Here is a 21,709-nt window from a genome sequence, read left to right as displayed (position 1 = left end):
ATGGTCAGTTTACCTCCATGGCCACTTAAACTACCACTCTTCAAGGGCAGTACAATCAACAGTGGAGAGCTGACTAGGTAAATTGTATTAGGCTATATTTGATTGCAAGGGAAATTTATAACAAAGGAAAATAAAATTTTCAAACTTAAAAAGAAAGCTTTGTAAACATTACCCCATGTGATTGTATAAATTACTTAAATTTCTAACCATATTTACTAATAATATATTTTTCTAAAAAAAAAAAAATCAATGACATATTTTACATGTAATTTTATTTTACATTTTATTGCAAAGAGTTTTAGATGTAAAGTAAAACAAAATTTAATAACCAAATATGACATAATTTTTAGTTAATGATACAGCCTAATGGAGTAATGATTACAAAATTTTCCTTTTTTAATTTAATAATTTTGACTCCCTTCACTTCTTGCAACTAATAGAGTTCTATTAAGTAAAAAGGTTTTGAGAGGATACATGCAATCATTGTCTGTAGGAGTTCTTAGTAGCCGCAAAATGTACACCATTTCACAATTTTTGAACAATCCTTAATCTTAAATTTCTTTTAAAACCATGGGACAATGAAGCTTTATAGCCTTTCAAAGGGGTAGCTAGGAGCTTCAAGGAGAGTGCATGTTTGTTCCTAGGCCAAGTGTAGACAAGACCTGGCCCTTGGGATCCCAAGTTTTCTTAGACAATGTAAAACCATTTCATATGCAGAATAATTAGACTCAATGGTAATATTCACCTCAAGATAAACCAAAACTCGGCCAATTCCACTATACACATTGACCAAAGATACATCAAGAAACAATAACTACTTTGGATACAATATTATTATTATTATTATTTTTCAAATTAAATCATATATTCAATAAATATGCTTACCTGTTTTCTGTTTTTTGGTTTCCTCCGATCTCTCACAATTGCTCAAAAATATTCTATATCCAGAGAAAGACCTTGTTAATTAGGAGCTGATGCATATGGATTTTGATGGTGATGGGGTATCTTAGTTAGGTGGTGATGGGGTTTTGGCTGCAAGGTCAGGTGGTGCTGATTTACGGAAGGGGGCCATTCTTGGGGAGAGATTATACTCTAGATAAAGGAAGGATTTGAGGGATGGTTTATGGTATGAGATCAAACAAAATGGCAAAAAGATTATGATAGTCTGATTTGCATGTCATTTCTAGAGAACAATCTTTACGAATCATATCTAATTCACTCATCCATTTATCATTTTTAACGAACTTTTCATATAAAACATATGTTCATAATTCATCAAACTTTTTCTGAAAGTTAAAAATGAAGAAAAGTAATAATCCACATTGACTAAAACATAAAAAAAGAATAGAATTTATATGGTACAATTCGGACTGATGATTTATATCTTGAAATCAAAACGAAAAGATTCCATATTTTGAAATCAAAATCGAATCAAAATAAAATATGATTCCATATTTTGAAATCAAAGCCGAACCTATTTGTTTCAGTTTGATTCAGCTTTAAATGGTCAGTTTAGATTAACTGAAATTCTCCTACCTTTTAACTCTTTTTTTTTCTGAAATTCCCCTACAGTTGGATATCTCCTTCGCAATTATATTAACTTTCCTCTGCAGTAGCAAAGGGATCGGCTGTGGATCTCGTTGATGTCAAGTTCGGCCAAGGAGTGGGGTGGGGGTCGGCGCGGGTGCCTTTTCATGTTCCAGGAAGGATGAGGGTGAGAGATGATAAGAACCGGTTAACAGATAAAAAAGAAGGTATATTTGGGCATTTAAAAAGAAAGGGAGAGAAGGAGATGTAAAAGTTTAAGTGTATAAAAGTATAAGGTCGGGAAGTTTTAGTAAATATAAGCCAAATGTAGGTGAGTGATAATAATTTCCCTACAAGACACCATCATCACCATCATCACCAGCCACCAGAGTTCTAAGTATAGCGAATATATTTATAGACAAATTATACATTATATAAATACACATCAGAAATTAAAAAATTAACTTGATTATACAAATACAAAATTAGCCTTAAATTAGAGGATATATGATACAACAACAATAGTACACAAAAGTACATCAGAAATTACAAAATTAACTTTGAATTCCTCCATTAAATATCATGGTTCTTCTGCTTTCAGACATAAATCTAGAAGCCCTTCAAAGGCAAGAAATGCTTTTATTTACTCAGTAGGAAAGAGTGATTTTGTTTAGATCATCTTGCAGACACCATCAAAACCTAGAGTAAATGGGTATTTTTTAAATAAGCTGACATAAAATTATTATTCATATAAAAGTATAGAACAGGATACTTATTCATACTCATTCCCAATGACATATAAGTGGATAATGGAGGTTTATGTTCACAGTTTATAGTATCAAAATCAGGGGCACTAGGGTATTGGCTAGTAATATGTTTAATCTAAGCATGAGGGATGAAGGTCAAAGTCACACTTGTCACAAGAGAAAACCCAGAACCTTCCTTGCCCTTTGCAGAAATCACACACATAAGCTTTGGCCATATCCAACCTAAGAACATGTTCATGTTTTGGGTCCTTCACTTGATGGGGCAATCCATCCACTTCCTTCCTTAGGGCTGCTTCCACTTCATCTCTCCTTGACTCAGTGAATGGGAAGGCTTTTGAACCATAGGAGGAAATCAAAGCTCTCCCATTTGTGCTAAGCGTCTTTCCATCAGGTCCTAAAAGGACCAAAGCTGGAATTCCCTTGATGTCAAAGATCCTACAGAGATCTTGTTGGGTCTTGTCATTATAAGGGATAGCTAACCATGGCATGTTTGTGATATGGAGATTGAATTCTTCTGGGTCTCTATCTGTTGAGATGAAAATGATTTCAAAGCTTCTGTTTTGGCTGCTCTTGAGCTCATTGTATGCCTCTTTAAGTTGGATGGTGAAGGCACGACATGGGGGACACCAATGAGCAGCAAAGTAGAGTCCAATTGTTTTATCAACTAGTTCAGAAACTAGTACCTGCAGAAGATTATAAACATCAAGAGTTGAATGCAGGGGATAATGAAAGAGCAGTAGCAGTAGTGCTAATAATAATCTCACCTTTCTACCATCCCCGGAAACGACATAATCGCGTGCTCCACTCAGTAAAAGGTCTTCTAGTTTCCCCCCTTGACGCTTCATCTTGTCCATAGCCTCCAACTCCTCTCTTCTTTCACGATTGAATGGAAATGCATCGATGCCATAGTCTTCAATCAACTTCACTGCATCTTCTCCAACAGATTCTCCATTTGGATTCAATGGAATAAGAGAAGGGATACGGACAACATGGTAGTGATTGCACAATTGTCTTCGTATACTAATGTCGAATGGGACTGCCAGCCATGGCATCAACTTGAAATGTTCTCTAAATCCATTCTCATCCCGGTCAAAGGAGACAAAGATGATCTCTAGATTTCTTTCTGTGTTTCTTAGGGTGTTGTAGAGTTGCACCAATTGGGGAATGAAAGCTCTACAAGGTCTGCACCAATTAGCTGAGAAGAAGAGGCAGATTTTCTTTTGATCAAGTGATGACAGGGGAACCTGATAAAAATTCAAAACGATCGTTAAGGATTTGGCACTCAGGACAAAAACAGGTTGCAATTCATCCAAAAAAGAAAATAAAAAAAGATCAATATTCTCAGTCCCTTCAAGGGTGATCATCATTCTATAAACACCGGAGGTGGAAACCCATTAACTGATGGGTCTCATAGGCAATGCCCCTGAGGCCTGAGATGAAGAAATCTAAGGAAGAGTATAATAAAATTTGAATAAACCCAGTTCATTAAAGGTAAACCAACCAGTGAGAGCGGATCAGAAGTCCAATAAAAAAAGAAGTCTTGAAAAGATGATGAAAATCATTGTGGGTATTCTAATACAAATTAGAAGAAACAATTTTTTTTTTTTTTTTTTTACAATAAAAATAGAAATTTTAGAATACAGGCCTACCTTGCCTTCAGCTGACAAGAGGATCTCAACCCCTTCGGCTGCTAAAATTGATGTGCTGGTTGTGCTGCCGTTGATATTCTCTGTTCCATACTCACCTCCTGCCATGACAAATGGAAGCAAGAACAGATCTCCACTACTTTCCCCCGCTTTTTTTCTTGAATATTTGTTTCTTTTCAATCCTTATCTAATATACGATCCTTCTGAACCGGATAAATAAATCTGCAAAAGATCTATTAGAGTGCAAAACAACTTTTTTTTGGGGGGTGGGGGTGGAGGTTGGGAGCTTCTTTGCTTATCTATTTTCTGCTCTGTTCTCCCCTTTTTAAGGGTAAAGCTTGTAAAGTTTAAGAAGATAAGTTTTCAGGGAATTTTGAAAATTTGAGACTATTAACGGATATACTTGTCAACTTGGGATGGTTCTTCCAATATTCTCTCCAAACATCCAATTAGATTCTAAAGGAGAAGAAAACAACTTTTGTAAGTTAAAGGCAGTTTGTGGATGAGAGCAACTGGGGATAGTAGTAAAGCAAATACCTCATAGATACCAGGTCCATCTGGGCTGCCAGGGCTGGGCCAGGGCTAGGTCAATTGGGTCTCTAACCCAGTTTAACTTTTGGCCCAAAAAGCCTGAGATATGTCCCAAGTTCTTCCTATCTCCCTTGTAACTTGTAAGAGAAGTTGTAGCTGTTTCTGGGATGAATAAATAGAACACCCTATTGAAATAAATGGCTAAACCCCAAACCCTCAAGCTTTTATGGAATCAGATTACTAGTTGGACCACAAATGGGAGAAACTTGATCTCAAGTATGATGATCTTGATGATGATGATGATGATGATGATGATGATGATGAAAACTTGAAACCTCTCTAATGGGTATTTACTAAATTCTGCAAATGAGTTACCAATAAAGGAAAAGGGTAAAGAGTGTTTATTGGTGAGAAGATACATTGTATTGATCAAGAAAGGGCAAGGAATCGAAGCCATGGTTGAAAAACTTCCACCACTCAACAAAATTCAAAAGGGTATTCCATGGAATCAATCCATTATTCTGAAAATCCCCCATTACATATCTGGGACCATCAAATTTATACTCAGAGAGAAGGTTTTTTCCAGCAGAATCAATACCAACCTCAACATCGGAATATTTCAGAAAGAAAAACTCCCAAAAAGCTCAAAACAAAGAAGATGATGAAGAAGAAAATTACCTTATTCTGCTACTATTGCGAAGCCCCCATTACTCAGCATGTATGGCAGAACCCAGAAGGTATGAGAGAGTGAGAGAGACAGAGAGAGAGAGAGAGAGAGAGGAATGATACACTTTATTATAAAGGAAAAGAATTCTAGTTTGATGGTTTGGATGTGCAGGAAGTAGGAACCAATAAGGATTTGGTATCTGTTAACTATGAGACTGATATATTCCTCTTAGAGAATGGTTTATTCTCCCATGGACATAGTGTCTGCTACTTTATCTACAATTTGAAATGTAAGCCAATGAGTAGTATATAATCAATGCCATTTGTATCTGGTGGTAACTGCTAAGCATGAGGGAATGTACATGGTGAACAGATCAGGTTCACGTACGAGAATGTTCTCGTACATTCTTAATCCATGGATTTAGAATCTATTAACTGAAAAGAGAAAAAACTGACTCTAAATCTACGAATCATGATCGTTCTCGTATATTCTCATCCGTGAACTTGATCCGCTCTCATGTACATGGACATCAACAGGGATGAAGGCATCATATGCCACCCTCTTGTCTGAGTATAAGAGTCGTGTGATCAAGAAGCTCTCATTTCTTTATTTTGTTTTATATGGGGAGAGTTCCCTTGGTAGCCCATGTGCAATTTCTTGCCTTGGAAGGATTTATTATGTGAAAACACTTAGATGATGGAAGAAGAAAAAATAAAATAAAAATAAATTAATTAACTGAGGGGGGATGGGTAGCACGACCACCGAGGGTGCAATCTCCTGTATTGTTTTATATGGTGGAGGGATCGTCCGCCGCATGTGTGCAATTTCGGGCACTGGAGATAGGTATTAATGTATTATGGAAAAACACTAAAACGTGAAGGGTATATAACATATTTTATAGGGGATTGTTAAAATAATTTGAGTCTTAAGAGGGATGTTTACATAATCTCAAAATCCATATATTTAACTCAAGGGAGTAGCGCAGATGCTATGCAACGAACTTGGTACGAGTCGTAAACTCGGACGTCCTAAGTTCGACTCCCACTAAGTACACTTTGGGTCATTCACATGGGGGTATTTAGTGCTCTTCACTGTTTTCAGTGAAAGTTGAATAGTTCTCATTCAACCCCGGTATGACCCATACAATTGTGGGGTTAGTATGAACTAGCGGGACTAGTCAGGCCAAAGGCCTGGATACCCATCGTTAGCAAAAAAAAAAAAAAAAAAAGGGATGCTCACATACAATTTTAAATTTCAACTGATGATGTACAAATCTTTTACCCTTTGTTGAATTAGGATAGAAAGCTTTTAATTGTAATCACAATACGGCACCAATCTGTGGGTTTCTCAGATGGTTAGGGCAAATTGAAGGTGGATTGCTGCACTAGTCTCCCTGACAAATTAAATCGTAATCATGGTTTTGATCTGTTAGGTGACAAGTCGGATGGGGTTGAAAATTTGTGGATGCATATCTCAAGGTCCTCTATCGACATACCAACTTTCGATTTCATCGGAGTTGCATTTCGACAAAACAGAATTCAAGACTGCAAGATACTACAGCTAGGTGCATGAATATAAATAGAAATTTGTGATATTACATGAAAAGATGAATAATTAAAGAAACACATAAGATGATCTAGATGTTTGACACGTGGAATGAACCCAAAATTACATAGCATTATCACAAGGGATTGGAAATGTCCCACACAAATTAATAGAGCAGTATAATTGGGATGCATCCATGATGGGGACTGCTCATATGGCCAAACGTATCAGAGAACCACCATTACACACGTGCCAAAAAGTGGTCCAAAAACAACTGCAGGTAGTAAACTAAAACTAGGAAAACAGCCGAGCAATTCCCTAGAACTAGAACATAACCAAGCTGAATTGAAGAAAAAAAAATGCTACCAAGTTAGGCAAGCTAATTATGTGTGAAAATCGTTTTCAACGGTTACATTAATGTAGTGAGTATTAGGTGGTTGAGAGTCTTTTGGGATACGTGTCTAGATGCTCTCATTCGTCTGATGTTCATCGCACCTTACCACTCGTTGCAAAAGATGTGGACTAGTTAATTATGAGGCTTCATTTCTTAAAAAGGTAAAAAATAAGAAAAAAAATGTTATCCAGCTATGCATTTTTATACTTAAATACATGGGTGGTGAAATGATCACTGTACACTCTTTATTGGATTCCTTTAATAGATATTCCCGTTGGTTCCTACACTAATGTAGATTACGTAATTTGATTGCGTTCTTTCTTAAAAAGAAAAAAATAAGACAAAGATTTATGTGCATTAATAAAGAAAAGAAAGTGAAAAGATGATTAGAGAAGTCCCTAACAGTATTTTATCATCTAATCTAATTTTTTTTTAGGGGCAAAGGCTCCTATTTAAGAAGAGAAACTACTACAAGAGAAGTAAGCATTAATAAAGTGTTCATTTTTCTATAACCAAACTCCTAATTCATGAAGTTTTAAAACCTATGGAGATTACTAAACATTTTACACCAGTTCCCACCAAATTTTTTCAAAATTATAAATAAATCAAATGAACCAAACCAAACCAAACCAAGCCCCCAAGACACCATTCAAACTATTCTCTATTCATAGAATGAGAGAAATCTTCTTCTCTGGCAGAGTACATGTCTTCACTAGCATATGAACATGAGAAGCCATCATCATTGTCCCTCTCTCTCACCTCTCCAATCTTCTCCACTGCTTCATCCAAATCCAATCTTTTCTCCACATCAACTTCACAACAACTCAATCCAATCTTCAGAAGCTTCATCATTTCTCCTTCACCATTCCTTGTCCCTGCCATCTCAGTGTCAAAAACCTCTCCTGTCCATTCTTCCCTTGGAACTGAGTTAACCCAACTGGCCAAATCTGGTTCTTGATGAGAATTCCCCTTACCTTGTTTTAGATAATTCATGGGAAGCTTACCAGTCAATAGCTCCAATATCAGTGTCCCAAGGCACCATACATCACTCTTCTTCGTCACGCGCCCGCCGCCGTGTTCTGCATACTCCGGTGACTTGTATGCCACCATGATTTGTGCAGCATGCTCATTGTTCACCACAGGAAGTAGGCCATAGTCTGTTAGGAGGGGCTCACAGGATTCATTTAGGATCACATTGGAGGACTTGAGGTGAGCATGGGGGACACTCAAGCTAGGGAGTTCCTTATGGAGATAAGCCATAGCACTTGTTGCTCCTTTGATGATTTTCAGGCGGATTGGCCAGTCAAGCCCTTGCTGGTCTTCTGTCCTGTTGCCTGAATTAATGACACATAAGAAATTATAAGTTTAAGTCATCCAACAATTCCATTACTTAGCTCATCCATTGTTAAAATCACTTGAAGCACCCACTTCTAGCTGATAGAAAAAATGGTTATGCAAAGAAATTAAAGGGATGTGTGGGTGAATTACTTGGAAGGGTCCTTATTCTAGACATAATTATGCTTGGTGAAATATAACGCTTCATCATTTATCACTTGGTAATACATAGATTAGCCCATATGATAGAGGACCCCACATACATCTCAACGGTCAAATTTTAGTATAAATTGAACAAGAAAAGTTGCTCAAAAAATTCAAATTTTTTGTAAAATTATCAAAACGGGCATCAAGTGGAGATAAATATAAAATACAAAATTATATCTTTTATAATTTAGCTACTTCTACTCATTTTAAGATGAAATTGTACTAATGAGATTCTTGTGTGGTCCTCTATCACATGGACTAACCCATGTACTACCTTGTGGCAAATGGTGAAAGCATTATACTTCACTACGCATAGTGACGGGAAAGACTTTCCTTGTTACTCACACCTATTTATTTCCTATGTCAAACACCCAATATATTGGATAGGATTCCTCTCCATGGAGCCAAGGGACCAAAGAGTGGTCCCACAACTAGGGTGACCTTGGCTCATGGCCATGCCTATACTGTATGTATGCATGAATGTATGGGAATGACTTAACTGTGAAGGCGAGAAGCCAAGCTGCCATTTCCAATGAAGTCAGATACCAATAGCTTCTCTTCTTTCCTGTAGTAGTAAGCCACCAGAGGAAGCAAATTAGGGTGTCTCAATCTCCCAAGCCTTCTCATATGCTCTTGAAAATCTTCCCTACCCACTTTATTCATATGCCTAAATCTCTTCACAACCATGGCTTTCCCACTAGTCAGAACAGCCTTATAAGAAGACCCAAAAGATCCACTGCCCAATACTTCAGCTGATGCTCTAAGCAAATCTTGCAATTCAAACCTCTCTCTATCATCCCTCACAAAGGTCAACCTCCCATTTTCTCCTTTACTACTACTAGTGGTAGAGTGATCTTGTGACCTAGTTTCCATTTGGTCATCTTGGAAAGCTACAACCTTTTTTCGGCTACTTATCGACGACGGCCGACCTAGTTGCTCCGTTTGCCGGCTTCTCCGGCGTGTAGAAACTGCAACTACGGCAACAACCAACACGGCAACTACTACTACTGCCACAAATCCAGCGATAATGATCGGAAGTGAAGATGACTTCTTACTGGGGGTTTCACAGGCCCCCAAAGGCGCCCCACACAGTCCCTTGTTGCCTGCACAATCAGAACACAGTCAGATGCATATCCAATGATATATAAAATCGAATTCGAGCTGATCTGGATTGGGTCGACCCATTTGGATCCATAGTCCATAGCTAAGAAAAAGAAGAAAAACTTTTCATATAATTTTTTTTTCATTTTCATCTTCCAAGATGATGTATTAAAATCTAATGATAAAGTCTTGGGTCTTCAGATAATGTAGGTGAGTAGGTGATTAGGCTCATGGAGGTGCCTTCCTAGCAAGGGAGTAATGGAATGAAGGAGAAATTATACGAATCTAAATAAGATGTCATGTGAATGATGTCATGAATTAATAGGATTACTAAGATTGGAAGAGATAGGTAAGCACCAATGAGAAAAGAGATTAGATCATTTTTATCTGATTCAATAATAATGCGATCTAGGCAATTGAAACCATCTTCAATTGCCTGAAGCAGAGTTCATCAGTGTTATCTATAAGTAGAAATGCATCACAATTTAATTTAAGGTGTCTTTCTGGTCGAAGTGGCCATTGAAAATGGAGAGAGGATTATGTCTTCATACGAAAATCATTCTCGTATAATTCTCATATGATCCGATCCACACAGATGGAATCCATCAATGATAGATCAAACTGTACGAGAATGATTCTCGATTCTCATATGAGAACTTGATCCACACTCTTGGAAATAAACTAAATTTAAAGTTTAAAAAAAAATAATTTTTTAACCACATGGATAACCAACAGCCGTACAGCTATCAATGACCATAAATTTATGCCCCATATTTATAAATGATGGTTTCTATATGCTATGGACACCACATTCAATCAAAAGAATTCTCCCTTGACCTAAAGAAAGACCCCTTCCTTTGAAATCTTCTAAAAATCTTTTTTTATGAAGATGGAGATCCAATCATTCAACGTGCTCACAACATACTTACTCCAAGATTTGAAACATTGATACTTATTATAATAAAATTTGGAAGGAAATCTGCCACGTAGAAACTCTGTTTTATAAGACTTTTATCAAATGTTATTATAGAAAATGAGGTAATTCAACAAAAAATTAATGAGTTTCTTAAATAAAATAAAATAAAATAATAATAATAATAATAATAATAATAATAATAATAAGTTGTAGAATGATTATATAATTTTTTTTGTGAAAATTATATTTTATAAACCAGATCAAACCCAATGATAGGATGGCTTTGATTAGAATCAGATCCTTTGTGATGGTATAAAGTTTGGAAGGTTCCATTTGAGATTGGCATTAGATCATTCATATTGAACTAGCATACCCTTTATTTTCTTTTAAAAATAGATTTTAAGATTTTTTTTAATCTAAAATTTGTATTGATAAGGTATCGGAATCAGAGACATGACAAATTGATATGTATCGCCCGATACAGGTGATCTTATACCAATAGTTAGAATCATGTCTCCAACTCCCTCCCAACCTCTCACATGCACGCCTAGGGCTACATGGCCTCTATTTGATGGTTTTCTTATTGGCGACTTAGGCTATGTTCTAAGGCTATGTTCCAATGTGAAAAACAGAAAAAAATAAATATACTAAGACAAAAATCATAATGATACAACGATTTATTGATTTATGTATCTATCTCTTTCATTAAATAATTTTTTTTTTTGAACTTTTCGAGGCCATATTTTGACGTCATATATCCTCATAATAGAATTTGGTGGAGAATAATCACTTAATGTGTTTTGGACTCAGAATTTATTCCAAGAATACATACCAAACACAACCTTAATGTGATAAAGCAAAATTGAACAAAACCAGATTGAATTGAAACCTTCACCCATTTCGCAAATTTCTCTTTTTTCAATTCCTTTAACAGTGGCTAAGGTTTTGCCATCGTCTTTAATGATAAGGATAATGATAATGTAATTAATTAATTAATTAATATGTATAGAAGGTTATATGTATATATGATGAACATTAATTAATTAATTAATTAATTAATTAATGAGACTCACCTGCAAAAGAGCTTGAATCCATATTGCTCAGAGTTGCCGGAATTGGACCCTCCAATTGATTGTTTGCTACTCTCACCAATCTCAAATTCTTCTGCTGGAAATCTGGAATATTTCCCTCAAACTTGTTCCCATCCAGTTCTAATTCCAAAAGCTTAGGCAACTTAGCAAGTGATGATGGAATCTTACCCGTTAATTTATTATCTGCCAAATACAAAAACTTCAAAGACCCCATCTCTTCAAATGCATCGTCCGGAATCTCACCGGAGAATTGATTTTCCGATAGATACACCGATTTCAATGCACCAAGCTTCCATATACTAGGAATTGGACAATTGAAGCTATTGTTCAAGAAGCTTATAGACCTTAAGAACTGTAATCCCATGAGGCTTTCCACGTCAATGGTTCCTGATAGACCCATGTTCTCAAGTTGCAATCCACGCACAGTCCCTTCAATGCACCGGACGCCGACCCAACTCGTGCAAGGGCTCGTCGACGCATTCCAGCTATCTAACGCTGTGGTTTTAGCTATGGAGGCTTTAAATTTGAGAAGGGTGTTTGATTCTGATGAAGCAGATGCCGCCATTACCACTACGTGGATATCAATGATGAAGACTACGACGAAGAAGATGATTGGAAGAGCCCAGGGTGAGTGGGAACGGGCCATGAAGGGGTTGGTGCGCGCACAAGCCCAGCTTTGTGCGCGCAGGATGGCGGGTTTGGTGCTTGTGGGCGTCGTGCGTGGGGGCGCGGGAGAAAGTTTTGAGGATGAATGGTTTTTGTTGAGTTTGGTAGAAAAATGAGGAAAAGGGAGAGATGGGCGTAATCAATGAGTGGTTGAGGAAGGAGGAGGTGAAGTTGGAAGTGCTAAGAATAGAAACTAGTCTGGTTGGTTGGATAGAGAGAGAGAGAGGGACACAAAAGAAAGAGAGGTTGTGAGTCTTGTGACCTTGACAAAGTCCTTAAAAAGAGGTGTGTATAGGCCGGTATGTATATATGTAGTATGTGTATGTGTATGTGTATGTGTATGTGTTGGATTCTAGCTGTTCCAATGAGATTTGTAATGCTGGCCCTCTTGATTTTGTTTTTGATTTTTAATTTTATTTGATAAAATTCTTATCTGTGTCATGTCATGTTAAGTTGTTTGATAAAATTAAATTATAATTGTATGCTTGGTAGCTGATGATTGATCATGAATTGAATAACCAGAACTTCTTTATTTATAGATTGTTTAGGTTGGGGGTATTGAGCTGGAATCATCTTATCAATATTTGAATCCTGGGGTAGGTGATCTGAGAAGGTCATGAGGTGGTTGTTGGAAGATAAGGAAACATTTTAGTGTAAGAAATTTTAATATTTTTCGGAGAAATATTTTATGTAGGGGAATGCGGTTCTTACACGTATGTGAGGGCCAATAGGAGTGCATGACGAAACATCTATAGAAGAGTTATTTTTTCTTTTATTGGGGGTTGTCCGTCTTTTCAACCCTAATCGCAATCTTTGACTTTGCATGTGGCACTCTCTGGGCTGTTCAATATTTGTCTCATTATTTTTTCAAAATATTTGCAAGGGTCGAGAATTAAATATCAATAACATTTGATACATATGGCTGATTTTGATACAACTTGTATCACCGTTGAGATTTTCTCGAGTATTTTCCACTTGTGCGCCAATCAATATCCAATTATTCTGGGAATTTGGTAAAGAATTGTCTTACAAGTGTGTGGGGGACCTGCAAACGATTCTTCTCATGTGTATATTTGAACTACAAAAGCTAATTTTAGTTATTTTTTATTTGGTGTGTAATTCAATTGAACACAAAAAAATTATTTTATTTAAACAAAATTGTTCTTATTTGTTTTCTTTTATGTAAGTTTTTAACCTAATAGGGTACTTAGAAACTGTCATAGATATGGCGGTTCGAATCTATCATGATTCATAAGTAGAGCCCAAGATTCTGGTGGGATGGGAAATTTGTAGGAGTTGTGAAGGAGCCATGGGATAGTGGTGTGGTCTGTGTGGATGACGGAGGAGAGAAGTTAAACAGTGGAAGGGGGTTTTTAATTTGGGGGGTAGGCAGAAGTGTGATAATACATCTCTTTCTCTTTCTCATTTAATGGTTAAAGGTACAATCGTGTATGTATATGGCAGTGCTTAAAACCTTTTGCCAGAATGTTAGTGGTTTTTTGGGTGGATTGAGTTTCCTTCACCCATGGTTAAGGGATTCTGTGCATTGTAAATGATCGCGGTTGAGGATAGAGGGGTAATTTCGTCATTTGTCTGCAGGATTAATCATGACCATTGGATGGTAAGGTACCCTTTTTTGGTTAACCCTTCCCCAAGATACAATTGCTCTTGGACCCAGTTTTTTTTTTTTTTTCTCTTTTCTCACCAAGAAATTTGACTCTTGATTAACATAGGGTCTTTTCAACATTGTACATATTCTAAATACACTTGTAGAGGTGTCAATCAGACACAAGTCCTTATTTAAAGGATTCTCTGAATCAACATTTTGCTCTCCATGTTGACTTAGGGCCCGTTTGGTATCGTTTCTGTTCCAGAAACGCCATTTCGTGTCAAAAACGAAAATTTCAGTTTCTGTGTCAAAACGTAGTTTTTAAACGAAAAAATGGTGTTTCAAAATTTCAGATTTTTATCGGGATTTTTTTTTTTGTAAAATGGAACGAAACTGGGAAGACGGAACTCCATTTTGGAGTTCCGTCCAATCTCGTTTTTTCAGTTTTTTTTTTTGACTTTTTGTTCCAAAAAAACAGAAACGGACCATAAGTGCACCAAACAGAAGATTCCGTTTTTTCGATCCAATAGAACGAAAAAACTCCAGAAACATTTTTTTAGAACGATACCAGACGGAGCCTTAACTCTTAAGGACCTGGCAAGCTATGGGATTCAAAATGGCCACCAGTTGTTTCAATCCCAAGAACTCCATTTATAACTCAAAATTCAAACCTTAATTCATAACCCAAATCCTAAACCCTAAATTAAGCTCTTGGGAATGAGCTTCAGAGCTTCTAACTCAGTGTTGGCAGCCTTTGGCGTAAGACTAAGAAGATCTTGTGATCGATTCTCTGTTCCGTCCCACTTATATCTATATATAACCCCCTTCTCCCCACCCTGCCTATGCCCCCAGCTAGTTAGTTGGGTTAATATGCACATTCACCGAAAACAATAAAAGGTACTAAATAATCTCCATATGAATGACCCCACCAAGGTAAAAGAAGCACTAAGCTTTGTTCATCCATTGAATTATGTCCCAGGAGGATGAAACTTTCATTTTTCCTGAGGGTACTGGTGAAGCTATTTGGCTAATTCCCAAAGGACGGACAATTACCACAATACAATACATGGAGGGATGGAAAATCACATGCATGGTGCAAGAAAATTGAAGTGATACTTCTCTGCGGATCCCCAGTCACTTTTAAGAAAGCAATCAATAAGGACCCACCCCTTGTCTTATCCGATTGTAGTGGGCTTGCAGTAGGAGATTTTAATATCGATTTTCCTTCTATACGGATAGATGGTGGTGGTGGTGTTCACATGATGCCTTGAGGAGTAATGTAATGCTCTCTTAGTTATTTTTAACCAATATATTTATGTTGGACTGGATAGATTTGAGAGTTTATTTGGCCACCCATTTGTTGTTGCTGTTATTAACAGGCTTGACTCTACTTAATTTGCTGTTATCACATGTGTTATTGGTGAAGCATGATCTTAATTTAATCTAGAAAGTATTGAAGATTTTTCTCTAATTAATAACAATAGTCTAGTTCGTCGATGGGTTGATCATGAGCATTGCAAGGGGTAGGTCATTTGGAGGTAATTTTGTATTTTTGAAGATTAGGGTTTTATTTATTTATTTATTTTTTTTTTCTTGTAACATGTTAAAATATAGTATGGAATAAATATTTTTTGTTCGAGAGGTGTAGTTTGTACTATAGTATTCTTGTGTCTATCCCTCTTCTCACACTTGTAAAGTGACTTCCCTGCCCCCATAGATTGAATCAATTGGAGGATGCTGATTGGGTCTTGTGCATAGTTAGCAAATTCGGATTCGGGAATTATTCGGGCGGAGAATTATTCGGAATAATTTGGTTGATTAATTTAAGGATTCGGTCAAAAAAGCGGTCAAAAAAGCTTATTGGGTTTTTTTTTTTTTTTTTTGTTTTTAAATACTGTTTAATTGGACCGAATAATTCGGTTTAATTCGGATTTGGTCCGAATTATTCGCGTTTTATATTCACTTTTGAAAAAATCGCGAATTTTACCGAATTTTATTTTAAATTCGAATTCAGTCAGAATTTTTGATAAAATTCGAAAAAATTCGGTTCGGCTGAATAATTTGCGAATTATTCGGCCGAATTGATAACACTGGTCTTGTGCAGGTGTGGGAGCTATGTTTTGGGACAAAAAATGTCTTCCCATACTAATATATTAGGGGGATTATCTAGTAAAGAGGTAAATGTTAGGATTTTGTAATTTCTTCATCGGAATAATGTAAACTATGTTTATCGCAACCCTAAGGGGGAGCCGAGTTGGCAAGGGGCCTTCACCTTAGAGAGCATATGGCTTTGAATTTGACTCTTCTTACTTCTTTGGGGCCACTCACATGGGGGTGTTTAGTGCTCCTCATTGTTTTTGGTGAAACTTGAATGATTCTCATTCAACACTGGTATGACCCTATCCATGCAGTTGTTGGGTCAATATGAGCCTATTGTACGGTGGGTCGGTCTTGATCAGGCCTAGTCAGGCTCGGCCAAATTCTAGGGCTACACCGTGAACGCCCGTTTAGCTAAACAGGCTTAGCTAGGGCGGATATGATATCATTTATAATCGGGCTGATTGTCTCGGACTATAATCGAACTGCCATAAATGGGCCTTATTTGGGCCTTAGCCAGGCTATGGACTTGTGTATCCCTAAATGAGTGTTAAACATGCTTTAAACATGCCTTCTTAACTTGTATGCAGTAATAGTTGAAGTATTCAAGCTAACAAGCTTATTCCGTTCAAAATATATTCTATTGAAAATATAGTTCTACCTTAAGCATATCGTGCAAACCTAATATTAACTCACCACCATACTTACAAATATTAATTCATCACCATACTTACATTAATTTAACTTTCTATTATTAAAGACCCTTGTTCATCTTGAAAATTGGAGCAAACCCACTTGAACTTTTGTTTTACTCTTCAATTTTATTGGTGGCAAAATGGGAATTTCAAGTTGTATTAAAGGGATTGGACTAGGTTGAGCTTAAAGGAGTCGGTTTGGATCAGATTATAAATGTGTCGGGCCAATTGAATGCCCATCGGGTTAGATGGTTGCACCGTATACTACCAGTTTATAAATGTGTTTGACTTATTGATCGAGCTAATCCAAGTCAGATCATACACGTGTTAGACTCGATTGGACCTACAATTGACACTCCTAGCTCATAGGACTAATTAGACTCAAGGCTTAAATACTTGTCATTAAAAAACTAAAATAAAATCTAACAACATTCACTAGCAAGAAGCTTTTTCTTTTATCCGGCCACATCCACTTAGGGGTGTCAATTCGTGGCCCGATCCGACTAAATCGATCGGGATCGACCGTTTGTAGACCGGCCCTGCCCGGACCGTTCATTAAATGTGTCGGGCTTGAGCCCGGCCCGTTTATAAATGGTCGGTCTCGGTTTTGCTACTTGGCCCGACCCTTTAATGATTGTAGAATACCTATTTTACCCTCCAAATTAAAGAATAAAAAGTAAAAAGTAAAGACATGTTCACATTTTAAATAATGGTTATATTTGGTATCATTTATTGGTTTATTGTCATATTTTTGGACTTGTATGAGTGGGCCGGAATATAAGAGCACATTTTAAAGAGGGCCCGTTTAAAAATCGATTAAAACTCGTTTAACATTAAACATGTCCGCAGCCCGTTAAGGCCGGACTAAAGCCCGATTATAGCCCGAGGCCGACTGACCGAATATAAAGTGTACCATGCCCTCAATAACTAAGCCCGATTAATTAAATGAACGGACACGGTGTAACTTTTGAAAATCTTTAAGTCCGATTAAGCCCGATCAAAATCAAACCAGCCCGATCGGTTGACACCCCTACACCCACGGATGCTGAGTGAGGTTTGAGTTTGAAAGCTTTCTGTTCCTTAAAAAAAAAAAAAAGGCTGGTTGACCATGGAAAAACGCAGGCGAGTGGGTAGCACCTATCTTCCAGCTAGAGCAGCTGACATACCATACCTGGCAGTACCTGGCCAAAGAAGAGAACCCGAGGCATCAGTATCACTGTGCTGATGGTGAAATTGTATTTAAAGAATTGGATTTGAGGAACTGTTGTTTGTATTCTTCTCACATTATGTGCCATTGGATGGGAACAAATACTGTTTTGCTAGTTTTGGGCTGACATGTTTCAATGTGGAAAACGAATATCAAAGATACTACTTTGACCTTTGGACTGTTTAGAATTTCTGATGGCCTATGATCTAGCCAACAACTTCTATAATTTCAACTTGGTTCCACAAGGAAACAAATCCCAAATCGTATTAATATTTATATTATTAATTAACACTAAATAGAGATTTGGTTAAGATATTTTTTTATTCTATGTTTCTCATTGGATTCTTCCTTTCCCTCTTTATCCTCGAAGCACACCTTCCTAGTACTACTTAGGGATGTGTGCAGCAGCCGCGCGGCCTATGCATGTTCATAACCCTGACAGAGCTTTAAGATCTGATTAATAACTATATTTTAAATAGAAAGATTTCATTATATTCTTACAACTTAATCAAACAGTTGGAGAGTATAAGAAATTTCTGCCTAGACAAACACAGTAAAGTCATGTGGAACTAATCAACCAGATCTGTTGTAAGGAAAAATTAATCTTTTTTAAGGGTCTTCATTGTTGTCGTATGATGTCTTATATTTCGTAGTAGTTTTATTCAAGGAATACTAATGCAAGTTCCTCAATAAAATAAATGTTTTGCTCAAAATTTTTATTTGAGATTTGTTTATTGAAGATAATTTTGTATTTTCAAGTATTAAGGTTTTTTGCTTTATATTTGTAGCAAGGTTCTTTTTCTCTGTAAACAATTTGAGAGAGATGTGAGGATGAGCATTATAACATTATTCTCCTTTGATAATAAAGTAGAGATTCCATCATCGCACCAATGATGTAGGTAATCTTGTCAAACATTGTAAATCTCTGTGCATTGTTTTCACTTTGCTTTAGGTCTCTATCTAGTGACAGGTAACCTTGCCCTAGTGGCTTCACTCTAGCATTAATCACTCATTTCGGACGAGGGTTGAGACTGAGGATCATTTACTTTGATACCACTTAAACGAATTTTGAAAGAATTCAATCTCATAAATAGATTTATTAGGTGGGAAAACCCAAGATACTATCAAACCTTTTTGTAACTAATGTGGGATTAGTCCCCTATAAGACTTATATAGGATTCTAACAATAATAAAATCAAAGTTAGACACTAGGGGAAATGTAGTGGTCCTTCTTAGATTCCAAAACAAACAGAAGAAAACAAGTAAGCGGCTTGAAATCTTCTACCCTAGAAAAAGTACAGAAGCTTGAGTTGATAAAAAACCATAGCCAATCCACATAGTAGGAGGAAGCACAAGAGGAGCTAAATTCACTGTAATCACGTGCTAAATCACATGCCTCCTCTTAAACTACAGGTTTAAATCAACCAAGTCGGAGATTAGCTACTTCAAAACTGAAACAGTCAAACATCCATCACATGACCCCACTCGTAAACTGACTCACAAAGAGAGAGAGAGAGAGAGAGAGAGAGATCAAATATATGTAACCCTTCTCACTAATCATCTTCAAAATTCAGTGAGCAGAGAAGAAGATTGAGCAAGAGAAGAGTGATGGGTTGGTACTGCAGATTATGGGTAGTTTTGCTTGCAGTGGCATTAGTGTCTTGTCTAGGGGCCATCCAAGGTCAAGGGGCTAGAGTTGTTCCATTGAAACCACAACCTTCAATGGATTCTCAAACTAAGGAGAATTTGGAGGCAGGGATGAAGAAGCAGAAGCCCATGAAGCAAGTAAAAGAAAGCTTACGCAGGTTACCTCCGAGCACTTCAAATCCAATCCAGAACAAGTAATTAACCTTCCTTCCACCCCTTATCCATTAATTCCCTTCTTTTTGAAATATGTATTTCTCTTGACAACTGAAATATTTTTGTTTCCATGTATGACATATAGGTCAAAGCCTCATTTTCATGGGTGAAGGAGAAGAAATACAGTGGTAGCAGCTTCTTCCACCACAAAACCATTGATCCCAATTTTCTGTGGCCAGTGGGGGAGTGGCATCTTTAATTTTTTTTTTTTTTTTAGTCTTTTTTTTAAAAATAGTTTTAGGCAGTCTTGCTCTAAACACTTGGTAGATTTTACTGTACAAGAAACAAGTTATTACCAAAGGAAATGTTCCAGGATGTACAGAAGAATTACCCCCAAAAAATGGTAATTTTTTTTTTCAATTTATTTGATTGTTGTAAATTAAAAAAAAAAAATTGGAGAAAAAATACTACCCATTGCATTCTCTATGCCCCAAAACAGGTCCATATCAGCTACGTGAATGCCTCGTACATTGGCTAGCTGACACATATTAGCAAAAAACCTGGCAAACTCCTCTTTCTAGACTCTTCTATGAAGCAATACTACCTGATAGATGCACATGTCTAGGCACATGGGGAAGTGGAGCCGATTTTTCACAATCTCGTTCTATTTCCCCATATGTCTAATTATACGTTACACTATTAGATAAATTTTTTTTTCTATTTTTAAATAACTTAAAAATCATGGGTGACTCCATTTTCCCAAGATGTTGCCACAATAAGCATCGATATATAGGTGACCCATATCGATTTGAGATATCTCCAATCTCCTATCTTGATACCGGGCTGGTATTTTTACGAAGGAATGGTACTGATTTGAGTAAAAAAGATTAAAAAAAAAAAAAATCATTTTTTAGAGGAAAATAAGGAGTATATTGCTTATTGAGATAACCGACATCCATCCTGATACAAAGAAGGGGCCCGCTATTTCCATTGGGCCAGAGCCCAAGCTCATAGTAATTATAACAAGTTAAGCCCACCCAAAGGGCCCTAAATTTTCAAAATTGTTTTGGCCAATTTATGAATTTTTTTAGGTTAATAATTGACATATACGAAAGAATCGTGGGTCTATCTCTCCACAAAATTAGGTCTGTTCTATCTATCATTTAAATTTTTTAATTTAATCAATAAAATTCATAATTTAGAATTATATTTTTAATATTTTATGAATTTTTATGATAAAAAATGCTCTACACCAATCTTCATTTTTTAAACACCCATCGATGGGGATACCATTTCAATCTCATATGTTTCCCAAGGCATCATTTCTTAGACTAAGCATATCTAACAAATCCTTACAAAAGAAAAAAAAGAGCATATCTAACAAATTAGTTTCTAATTTTGATTGAAAGTGAGAAAAAAGCACAAGAAGGTCCAACATGAACTTAGCCGAATAGAAGATTTAGTAATATCCATCATGTGTGCTAGAGTAATTTTCTTTCCAAATATATCAAGACTTTTAATAACTCCTTAATAAATCAATGATCTCATTAATCAATACTTATATTTGTATTAATATTGATGTCCATGATGATGGTCGTGGTGATACCAGCAGTAGAGGTGGTGTTTTATTTTGAACATGAAATTACAATGTTGCCATCAAATTTACCATGTGCTCATTAAAGGCCAACTCACCCCTCCCCCTATTTCTTTCTACTGTTTCTAGAATAGAGAAGTTCCAAATAGAAGCTTATGTTTCTCTATTTCTCAGCAACTTGACTAATATTGATGTCACCCATTCCACCATTGTTTTTGCAATCGTTTTCATTGACATTGCACGTCTTTTAGAGAAAGAAAGAATTCAAAGAAGAAAGACAAGGACAATTAGGAAAGGGCACTAGAATAAAGTAC

At 36.5% G+C, this 21,709-nt stretch overlaps 2 protein-coding genes across 4 annotated transcripts; both read right to left on the bottom strand.

Annotated features, from left to right (window-relative positions):
• Window positions 1-2,269: 2,269 nt before the first annotated feature.
• LOC122071680 (probable nucleoredoxin 3) lies at window positions 2,270-5,350 on the bottom strand. 3 transcript variants are annotated; one of them, XM_042636067.1, is made up of 4 exons: window positions 5,150-5,350; window positions 3,944-4,162; window positions 3,059-3,538; window positions 2,270-2,977 (listed from the first exon to the last, which is right to left on the bottom strand). In XM_042636067.1, exons 2-4 carry the CDS (start codon window positions 4,046-4,048, stop codon window positions 2,405-2,407), a joined length of 1,158 nt encoding a protein of 385 aa, XP_042492001.1. In that variant the 5' UTR covers window positions 4,049-4,162; window positions 5,150-5,350; the 3' UTR covers window positions 2,270-2,404. The 3 variants fall into 3 exon arrangements, with proteins under 3 accessions (XP_042492001.1, XP_042492002.1, XP_042492000.1); XM_042636068.1 differs by lacking the exon at window positions 5,150-5,350 and adding an exon at window positions 4,478-5,032; XM_042636066.1 differs by lacking the exon at window positions 5,150-5,350 and having other exon boundaries at window positions 3,944-4,383.
• Window positions 5,351-7,557: 2,207 nt separating this feature from the next.
• LOC122071685 (pollen receptor-like kinase 4) lies at window positions 7,558-12,492 on the bottom strand. The gene is made up of 3 exons (XM_042636075.1): window positions 11,710-12,492; window positions 9,120-9,722; window positions 7,558-8,411 (listed from the first exon to the last, which is right to left on the bottom strand). Exons 1-3 carry the CDS (start codon window positions 12,371-12,373, stop codon window positions 7,732-7,734), a joined length of 1,947 nt encoding a protein of 648 aa, XP_042492009.1. The 5' UTR covers window positions 12,374-12,492; the 3' UTR covers window positions 7,558-7,731.
• Window positions 12,493-21,709: the final 9,217 nt, after the last annotated feature.

Source organism: Macadamia integrifolia, unplaced genomic scaffold, assembly GCF_013358625.1.
Source record: "Macadamia integrifolia cultivar HAES 741 unplaced genomic scaffold, SCU_Mint_v3 scaffold_56A, whole genome shotgun sequence".
NCBI lineage: Eukaryota > Viridiplantae > Streptophyta > Magnoliopsida > Proteales > Proteaceae > Macadamia > Macadamia integrifolia.
The sequence above is the reverse complement of the archived record's forward strand: the minus strand, read 5'-3'. Positions and strand labels throughout refer to the sequence as shown.